The 9840-nt window shown below is 51.2% G+C and overlaps 2 protein-coding genes across 2 annotated transcripts in view; both read left to right on the top strand.

Moving 5' to 3' along the window:
• The window catches only part of Sbsn (suprabasin), a 6952-nt gene extending 4820 nt beyond the window's left edge, over nucleotides 1-2132 (top strand). Inside the window, exons 2-4 of the mRNA XM_005361217.2 lie at nucleotides 748-813; nucleotides 934-978; nucleotides 1960-2132. Coding sequence (XP_005361274.1) covers nucleotides 748-813; nucleotides 934-978; nucleotides 1960-1983 — 135 coding nt within the window. The 3' untranslated portion in view covers nucleotides 1984-2132. The remainder of the gene's footprint in view (nucleotides 1-747; nucleotides 814-933; nucleotides 979-1959) is intronic.
• LOC113457658 (zinc finger protein 420-like) overlaps nucleotides 1-9840 on the top strand; it is a 1205902-nt gene that overhangs the window by 595984 nt on the left and 600078 nt on the right. The window lies entirely within an intron of this gene.

The raw sequence follows: 9840 nt of genomic DNA, 5'->3' as shown, positions 1-9840 counted from the left end.
GCTGAGGGGATGGGGGGAGCTTCTTGGGGACTGTCTTATCTGTATTTCTAGAGGGAACAGATGCTGGAGGCCAGGCAAGCAGCCACAGAGCAGGCACCAAGGAGGACTGGGAAGCAGTGTCAGGCTGACTTTTGCGTGGCCCGGTTCCCAGTTCTCCACACCCTGTGATCTCTGCTGCTTGGAGGGAGGCACAGAAGGCTGAAGTGTGGAGGAGGGGACTAGAGAGGAGTCCTGGGTGAAGACCCAGACCCTGAGTGAGAGACTGAAATAGAGGCTGGGGGAAGGGCAAGAGTAGTTGCGGATGGGGTGCAACTGGGGAGGACATGTTGAGCCACACGTGGTGGTCGAGAGTGAGCATAAATTGTGTTAGGCTTGAAGCTAGACTGTGGAAAAAGCATTTAAAAACCAGGGCTGAGGGTGAATGGTGGCTTTGGCATTTGTGTGGGTCCTCCAAGTCCTCCTTCTCCAAGATGGAAACATTTCCCTAACACTGACTTTAAGGAGAGCTTGGGTGAGGCGAGTCAGAAAGAGGCAGGCATTCTTCCCTGAGTCCTCTCTCTCCACCTCTCCCATGGGGTCAGCAGCTGGGACTCTGGGTTGTCTTTCAGGACAGCTGAGTGAGGAGCCTGGGCTCCCACCCAGACCCAGTCATCTTAGAGGGGAGCAGGTTCTCGGGTGGGGAGAAGGGAATGGGGGAGACCTTCGCAGGTCAAGGGATGGTAGTGACGATCTGGGCTTTGTCTTTAGGGCGCTCATCAAGGCGGGCACGCAGGCCAACACGGAGGGGCCGCAACCACTACATTAGCATCTGGGGTGAGTCTCTGGGTGTAACATGGGTTTGGAGCCGGGAGTGGGGAGTGGAGGCTGCTGGAGGTTCTCCTAAGTACAGTGGTTGATTGAAGGTCAGTGACTGGCTTTGTCCTTGAATTCCAGGCCTCGGTCAACAAGCCATTTATCAACTTCCCAGCTCTGTGGAGGGTGAGTGCCTCTATGATCCCCACTCTCCATCCTTCAACCTTGAATTCCCTTCCTGTTGTCTTCTTGTGGTCAGCGTTCCTTTGGGCAGACTCAGCCTCTGCTGAGACCATCCAACCTGTTCTCCTAGCTCTGCGCTGGCCTTTCGTCACTCACTTGCAGCTTTTGGGTACTTTCCAGTCCCAACGAACAAACATAAGCTGACAGAAATTACCTCTAGGGCCCTGGGGCATCTGGGAGCCAGGGTGGGGATGCTGAAACCATCCCTCACGTGCCCATCTGGGTTCCCCATCATCTCTCCTCCCATTCCCAGTGACTAGCTGCCTCTCCTTCTCACTGGCCTTCTTGTGAATGCCTCTGTTACCCTGCCCTGCTGCTTTGCATGGGTGAGCTGAGTGGTGGTAATTTGTCTTGGCAGGAAGCTCCCTTCCAGGCTGATAGTATAAAGGTCCCTGTGGAATTCTGGTCCTTATTCTAGGTCCACAGTCTTGCTTTGTATTTTTTTTTTAAAAAAAAACATTTGAAATTGTGTGTGTGTGTGTATATACACTGTGTGTTGGATTCCTGTGTGTGTGTACTCTGTGCTGGATCCCTCTGTGTGTCTGTCTCTGTGTGTGTGTACACTGTGCACTGAATCCCTTAGAGTTACAGGTGTTTGTGAGCTGCCTGGTGTGGGTGCTGGGATCCACACTCTGGTCTTCACATCTGAACAGATACTGCTATTATCTGCTTCCTGAGCTTAGGGTCCAGGACCCAGGGTGCGTGACAGACCTACCTTGGAGTGGCAGAAGATCCTCTGAGGTGAAACACACAGGGTTTCTTCGGTTGAATGCCTTCCCTCAGCCCATCTCCCTGGGACTGGCAGCCCACTATTCCAAGAGAAACAGCTGTCTCCCTGTCATTTCTCCAGGGTAGACTAGGAGCCCAGATCTCAGGACCCTGTGGCCATGCATCTGTATCTGATCCCCCTCTCTTCTCTTCCAGAGTATCGCCGCCATCATGCCCTAAACTGATGCCCAGGCAACACAGAATGTTCATGTTGTCACATCAGCTGAAAGGGCCTGGAGGAGCTGGGGGTGGGGAAGAGCTTCCTGGGTGTCCTTAGCGGGGGCTGCTTTGAGCTTTGTGAATAAACACCAACACGCTGTCCTTTCTCATCATGGTTGACTGTGCTCTCTGGAGAGGGAAGGCAGGGTTGGCGGGCCGGTAGGGGGCTTGCATTGTTTCTTGTTGGGTGGAAGGAGGTGGGAATTTGCCATACAGCATGGAAAGTGCTGGAGACTCCAGACTTGAAGAGGGAAGTTCCCGGAGGAGAGCCACACTTGTCTAACAACATGTAGTGTTTGTCTCTGCGCTGGGAAAGGCAGCTGGGAAGGGAAGCAACCGCTGGTGGGGTGTGTGGTACCCAGGAAGAAACAATGGCAGCTTGTATCCGTTGTGCAATAAAGACATGCTGGGAGCTTTCCAGGCATGAGCTCACCGAATCCTCCGACCGCCCAATTAGGTAAAAGTTCTGTTATTATCCCTAGGTATGGAGGAGTCTCATGGAGGCTTGCGCAGTTGGAAAACACATGGGCAGTTAGTGTAGGGGACGAAACAGCCTTGGAGCTGCAAACCCTCTCCTGTTTGGCGGGAGGGTGAGGCAGCGAGCGGACTGGGAGAAGACTGGACAAGTGGCAGGGTTTCTCAGGGAAGCAGAAGATGGACGCTCAGCAGGGAGGTACTTGGACAGGTGGAAGAGCCTCTTCAGTGATGTGGGTAGAGACACAGAAGGTCCAGGGTTCAGGAACTGCTGGGGCACAGAGGGGTAACAAAAGTAGCCAGCAAGTGCCAATCATAGGGGCTGAGCAAAGCTTCTTCATGCCCGTCTGTCTCACAACCCAGCCCAGATGCTGTGTTACCCCTGTTGGGTGCACGGAGATTCCTCAGGGCGAGGGCACACTGGGGATCCTTCACCGGAAGCAATAGGCCTGCATCTGGGCACTACTGACCTGCACACAGGACGCTACCTTGCATTTTCCATGGTCTCCCTGCCGCTCCCCAGATCCAACCAGAGCACTAGGAGTGCTGCAGCATTCCGGAAGCCGCCTGTAGGATTTCTTCCTCCAGTGTCAAGCGCGCTCGCGGGGGTGGGGTGGGGTGGGGGTGTCTACAGTCTAAGGCTACAGTCTGTTTCCAGTTTCCCCGTCCACCCACTGGACCACGACTAAGACAGAGGGGCTTGGCTTGCCCTGGGGAACTAGGCTTTGCTGGGGGTGATGTTAGACCACAGAAAGCCCAAGCCAGGCTGCAGTTTAGTCACAGAGTGCCTGCCAACACCAAACACCCCCTTAAAACACAAGAAAGACACCCCAAGGCACCTAGGAGCCTGCCTTTGCACAACAAAGGCAACATCCCAGATGTTTCTAATGTGCTGCCCTTTCCCCATCTGATTTTGTAGAGTCAGTGCACGCCTTTAATCCCAGTCCTCAAGAGGCTGGGGCGAGTGGATCTTTGTGAGTTTGAAGCCTGCCTGGTCTACAGAGTGAGTTCCAGACCAGCCAGGGAGACCTTGTCTTATTTTTTTTAAAAGGAAGTATTATCATTTCATAATAACATCTGAAATATTCTGAAAATGCTTTAGCCAAAAAAAAGAAAGAAAGAAAAGGAAAAGAAAGGAAAGAGATTGTGATTTCATCACTCAGATTCCCCCCTTATCATTTTGAACTTGAGCACACACCTGTCCACCTAGCCTCAGAACAGCCCTTTAAGAAAACATTGTTTATTTAGCATGTGTACGTGTGTGGGCATGCACACGCCACAGTAAGGACAACTCGTGGGAGTCTATTTTCCCTTTTCACCATGTTGGCCTCAAAGTCGAACTCAGGTCCTCAGGCTCAGCTGCAGTCTCCCTCGGGTGCTGAGGCATCTTGCTTCTTCTTACGATTATCATTTTATTATAATAACTATTTTATTGTTATTATTTTGTTTTTTTTTTTCAAGGCAGGGTTGCTCTGTGTAGCCCTGGCTGTCCTAGAGCTTGTTCTATAGACCAGGTTGGCCTCGAACTCACAGAGATGCACCTGTCTCTGCCTCCCGAGTGCTGAGGTTAAAGGTGTGCGCCACCACCACGTGGATTATTATTGCTATTATTACTATTACTATTATTATAATAGGCTTTCCCCATTTAGACCAGATTGGTCTCAAACAATTCTTACCATATGCAGTGGTGCATGTCCATCCCAGCACTCAGGAGGCAGGGGATAAGGGTGGGTGATGGGGTGGGGGAGAGTAGAGGGTTGGGGAGCAAGAGGACCCCCAAGGCCAACTGGGGCTATATAATTCATCCTTGTCTCAAATCAACAAGGATCACAGTAATGACAACAAAGCAACAGAAACTTTTCATCATCCTGCTTCTACTGTGGATTGCTGGGATCGCAGGCATGTGCCATTATCAACTTGTTTTTTTTTAAAGTGCATTTTAAATTATACTGTGGAAATCTGTGGGTTGCATGTTGGTAACCAGGTCAGACACTTGGTGACACTGTGCTGGATTCCCAGAGAGGTACCGGTCCTTCTGGGAGGCGTCCTTCATCGCCTGCTTTCCAAAGGCAGTATTCAAGGGCACCACCATTCTTTTACCAAGTAAAAGCTTGCATTGGCTATTTTTCAAATTCCACGTCTTTATTTATGTGTTTATGCGTTTATGTATCTGTGTGTGCAGGCGCGCTGGTGCTGTGACCAGTGTGTGGAAGAAATCAGAGGACAGCTTGGCCAGAGATGATTCTGCCACTCGGGGGTCCTGGGATTGGACTCAGGCTTGGCAGGCAGCCCCCTTATTTACTGAGCCACTGTCCATTTCTTATGACGTCTTCTCACCCGGTTTGTTTACAGAGTAGCCCTGAGGGTACCAGAGGAACGTCAGCTCATCCCGAGGAGACTCGCAGGCCCCTCTCTTTCCCGGGATGGGCGGGGTTTGCTGCCCTCTGCTGGAATGTTCCCTCCTCATCCTCTGGGTCACAGCTGCCTTGACAATGTCCTACCTGACCATTACTTCCCATACTCTCTCATGACATCCTGAGCTCATTTTCAGGGTGCCCGTGGCAGTTTGCAATTATACCACAAAATGTTACTTGTTGAACGCTCATCTCCCCCATCGAGCTCCAGCGCTGAGGTCAGGGGCAGACCCAGATGTCTGACACATGAGTTAACCGGGGCTAGGCTGTGGACTGAGAGGAAGGGAGAAGCCCTGGCATGGGAAGGGTGGGTCCAGAGAGACAGAGGAAGGACCAGTTTCTGCAGATGCCTGGGAGTAGGATGAGGAATTTGGGCGGGACCTCACTGCTGCCTCGCCACCTTTCAGGGCCCTTGCTGGGTCTGTGCTAAGCACTTTACAGATGTGATTCATTGTGTCTTGGCAAGTCCCCAGAGGCAAACACCCCCAATATCCCCCTCACAGATGATGGAGAAGCAGTCAGAGGGAGACAATTGCCTGAGGCCACCCAGGGGAGCCCTTCCGTGGGCTGCCAGGCCACCTGAGAGGTGGTCTGCCCTGTGACCTGCAGCAAGGGGGTAATGGGCTCTGTTTATAAACAACTTTCTGATTTCCCCTTTAAGGACAGGTGTGTGTGTGTGTGTGTGTGTGTGTGTGTGTGTGTGTGTTTGGGCACCACACGACTATAAGCCAGGGTGTGGTTGTACCCATTTGACACGATGGCAGAAGGGATTACAGAGCTAAGGCAAGAAGACAGAACGTGAGTACAGGCTAGCCTGTACTACACAGTGAGTTCCAGGCCAGCCTTGGCTATGTTATAATACCATGTCTCAAAATACGAAATCAGGTGCCTCCGCAGGTAAAGGCTCTTGTTGCCAAATCTGATGACTTAAGTTCAGTGTCCCCAGGCCCCACATGGTTGAAGGAGAGAAAAAAACAACTCCCATCAAGTGTCCTCTGATCTACTCGTGTGCGCACGCACATGCACACACACACACACACACACACACGCACGCACGCACGCACGCATGCAGGCATGTACTCACACACACACGAAACAAATAAAAAATAAAAATTAAAAAAATCATCAAGAACGCAGCCAGGGCTTCACACAGAGAAACCAACCCTGTCACAAAAACAAAAACCCAAGTCATGAAGAAAGCAAGCATCCCGACAGGTCACGGAGTCCTGCTGCTTCCGCTGGGGCCCTCTGTGCACTGTTTGAAACCTTTCCCGTTCGCTGCAGCTGAGCCTCACATCCGTCCTTCTTTACAGAAGTGCTGAAGGCTCCAGGAGAGGAGTAGGATGTGGCAGTCCAGGCTGCGACCAGGGCCCCACAGCACGGAGGAGGGACCTGAGCAGCGCCAAGACTATCTCCTTGCTATGCTTTGTCAGCCTCCCTTCTTTCCCTGAGGCCTCCCCACTGGTCTCTGCGTACTTCCCACCCCAGAGGGCTTCGAAAAGCAGCAAGTGTCCTCAACCAAAGTCCAAAAGCAGCAAGTGTCCCCCAACCAAAGTCCTCACAAGAGTCCCAAGTCCCCAGAGCCTTCCTCCCTCTCTGACTTCAGCATCTCCCATTGCCTACTCCAGCCACAGTGGTCTTTAAGCAGAGTGAGCAGGCGCCTGCCGCAGGGTCTCTGCATGCTGTCCTGCTTGAAGACTCCACTTCCTCTGATTGTTTTCTTCCTGTAGACGGCAGCCTACCAACTGACCTGAAAGGACTCTCCTTGTTCACGATGGATGCTGAAAATGCCAGCTACGTTTTCCCTATTCCTCCCAGTTGTAGGTTTCTTTACAGTTCTAACAGCTCTTGATAAGTTTCAGCGCAGGAAGTAGTAAAGAGGAGAGAGACGAAGACAGAGATTTAGACAGGATGTTATTAGATTCAGGAAGGAGACTGCACGCTGGTGCTGAAGGGACTAGTCAGAGTCAGGCCTGGGCCACACTGTTCCCCATGGTTTAAAAAAAAAAAACTCTGTTAGGTCAGAGAGGTGGCTCAGGGGTTAAGAATACTTACTGCTCTTGCAGAGGACCCAGGTCCAATTCCTGGCACCCACGTGGTGGCTCACAAATATCTGCAGTTCCAGTTCCAGAGGGATTTGATGTCTTTCTCTGGCAGGTGCGCATGTGCATGTACATGTGCGCAAGCACACACACACACACACACACACACACACAGAGACACACACACACATGGCACATAGGCAAAATATGAATACACACAAAATAATTAACACATAAGCTTGTTTATTTGTTTATATATGATATGTATGTGTGAATAGTATGTTCACGTGGGGGGGTGTCATTTACATGCAAGAGCCACGGTGTTGGTCCGCGCCTTAAACCTTGTTTGAGACAGAGTTTCTTTGCTTGCAATCGTGTACTCTACACTAGCTGGCTCAAGAGCCTCTGGGCATTCCCCTGTCTCTCTCTCCAGTCTCGCTTTAGGAGCACTGGGATAACAGATGGGGGCTACTGTGTCTGGCTTACGTGGGTCCTGGGGATTTGAACACTAGTCTTTATGCTAGCATGGCAAGTGCTTTATCCACTGAGCCACCCTCCTAATCCAATTAGAATACTTTTTAAGGTTTTCTTTATTTTCAGTTTCTCTGTATGGCTGTTTGCCTGCACCTCTGTCTGTGTGCCACGTGCATGCAATGTCTGTGGAGGCCATGAGGTGTCAGATTCCCCAGAACTGGAGTTACCGATGGTCATGAGCTCCCATCTCTCCAGCCACCCTCACTTTTTTTTGAGACAGGGAGTTATATAGCCTGGTCTTGAACTTGGGATCCTTCTGCCTCAGCAGCTGGAGCCATGTGGTCACAGGTGTGCCCCCAAATACGCGACTCATCAAAATGAACAAAAAGATAGGGTGAAACTTTTATCCGCATGTATACTGCATAAAATGACAACAGGATGGCTCGCTGGCGTGACTGAAGAGAAGGATTTCATTGAAGGCATGAGGGAGAGAACAGCCAGAGGCATCTGGAAGAGTTCAGAGCAGACAGAGCACGGAGTAGACAGAGCATGGCCAGCAGACTAGACCTTGCCTTGAGAGAAGCAGAAGCAGAGCAGAGGGGGAGAGAGGGAGGGAGAGGGAATGGGGTGGGAGATGAAGAGAAAGAGTGTGGGCAAGAAAGAGAGAGCAGAAGAGGGACAGAGAGAGAGAGACCACAGCCCAAACAGCGGGGGATATAGAGAGAAATGAGGGGCTGGGGGGAGGGGGCTGTGTGAAGGACTAGGTACCCGCAATACAGAGGAAGCATGGAAGCCAGCATGCACTCTGGAATGCAAACAGGCACCAAGGAAAGCCACTCGTCTCTTCCGTCTGAGGGGCAAAGCTCCTTTGGTAGAGGGAAACTGCCTCACGAGTTCTGAGGAATGCCACTTTTTGTCCAATGGTCAGAATTTGGGGAAATGGAGTTTCCTTTGGACCTGATATACACAATGGATTTTGATTGTTTCCACCCCATCCCCATCTTCAGCTCCCCCCATGACCCACCACCCATATCCCTCTTTTTTGTTATTGTTACTATTAATAGCATCCCCCCCCCCCAGTCCATCAGTGCTGGTCATGTGCCAATTGCTACAATGGAGCCATCTGCTGGGAGTGGGCAATGTCCCAGTGGCCACATTGCAAAGAAAAGTGACTAGCTCTCCTTTAGAAGCCATCAACCATCAACAGCTCTTCAGCTAGGGTTGGGGCCCCAGGAGCCCTCTCCCATCCGTGCTGGAATGTGGCCTCCCTCGGTCTTGTACAGGTTGTATGCTGGCAACCACAGCTGCTATGAATCACGGGTACAACAGTCCCGTCCTGTCCAGCAGCCAGCAATGTAGCAGCTCCCATCTCCATCCTCCAGCTCTTAGTCTCTACACCCACTCTTTGGGGATGTTTCCTACGCCTTGAACTGTGGGAAATTGGTAGAGGTGACCCATCCAAGGCTGAGCACCTGCTGTCACTTGTTCTCATATATCGACCAGTTTTGAGCCTCTGTGTTAGCCACCGCCCACTGCAAAAAGGAGCTCCTCCAATCAAGGTGAAGAGCATCAAAAGTCTGTGAGTATAAGCATAAAGACTAGGAAGGAAGTTTGACATGACCGTTTAGTGAATCAGCACCACAGGTCTCCTTTCAGGGTCTATGATCTCTCAAGTCATAGGCTTTTGGCCAGGTTTACAGTGCCATACACAAACTCCCTTCTGTGGAGCAGGTCTCAGATCCAAAAGAAAATGACTGGTTACCCCCATAGCCATCAAGCCACTATTGCCCCAGAGGCTGTAACTTTCGGGGCAGTTCAGTACTCCAGGGTGCAGAGCCCAACCCTGGAGAAGATCATTTTCTCTTCCGGCAGTCTGCACGGCACCTTCCAGCACTGTGAGAGCCAGCCAGCTGGGAGAGAATTTCCTGAACAGTTGGAGACTGATTTCTGGATGTTCTGTAACCAAAGCGTGCGAGTGCCACAGAGTCCAGAAGAGGGTGCCGGACCCCCTGGAGCTGGAGTTGCAGCCAGTTGTGAGCCACGTGATGTAGGTGCAGGGAACCGAAACTCTTCCTCTGGAAGAGCAGTAAGCACTCTACCCACTCCCCAGCCCCCAGGCAGGGTTCCTCGGTGTAGCTTTGGAACTCGCTCTGTAGACCAGGCTGGTCTCGAACTCACAGAGATCCTCCTGCCTCTGCCTCCCGAGTGCTGGGATTAAAGGCGTGCGCCACCACCTTCCAGCCACAGCAAGGATTCTTTTTCTTAGTAATCATTGAGTCATCTCTCCAGCTAACTTTCCTTTATAACAAAGAACACCTAGCAACTGTACCCAGCTACAAAACAATGCCTAGGACAGATGATTGTTTCTTATTTTAATGAGCAATATAAAGTATTCTATTCATTATTATTATTAT

Source organism: Microtus ochrogaster, linkage group LG4, assembly GCF_000317375.1.
Source record: "Microtus ochrogaster isolate Prairie Vole_2 linkage group LG4, MicOch1.0, whole genome shotgun sequence".
NCBI lineage: Eukaryota > Metazoa > Chordata > Mammalia > Rodentia > Cricetidae > Microtus > Microtus ochrogaster.
Note: the sequence above shows the minus strand (reverse complement) of the source record. Positions and strands in the feature narration are given on the sequence as shown.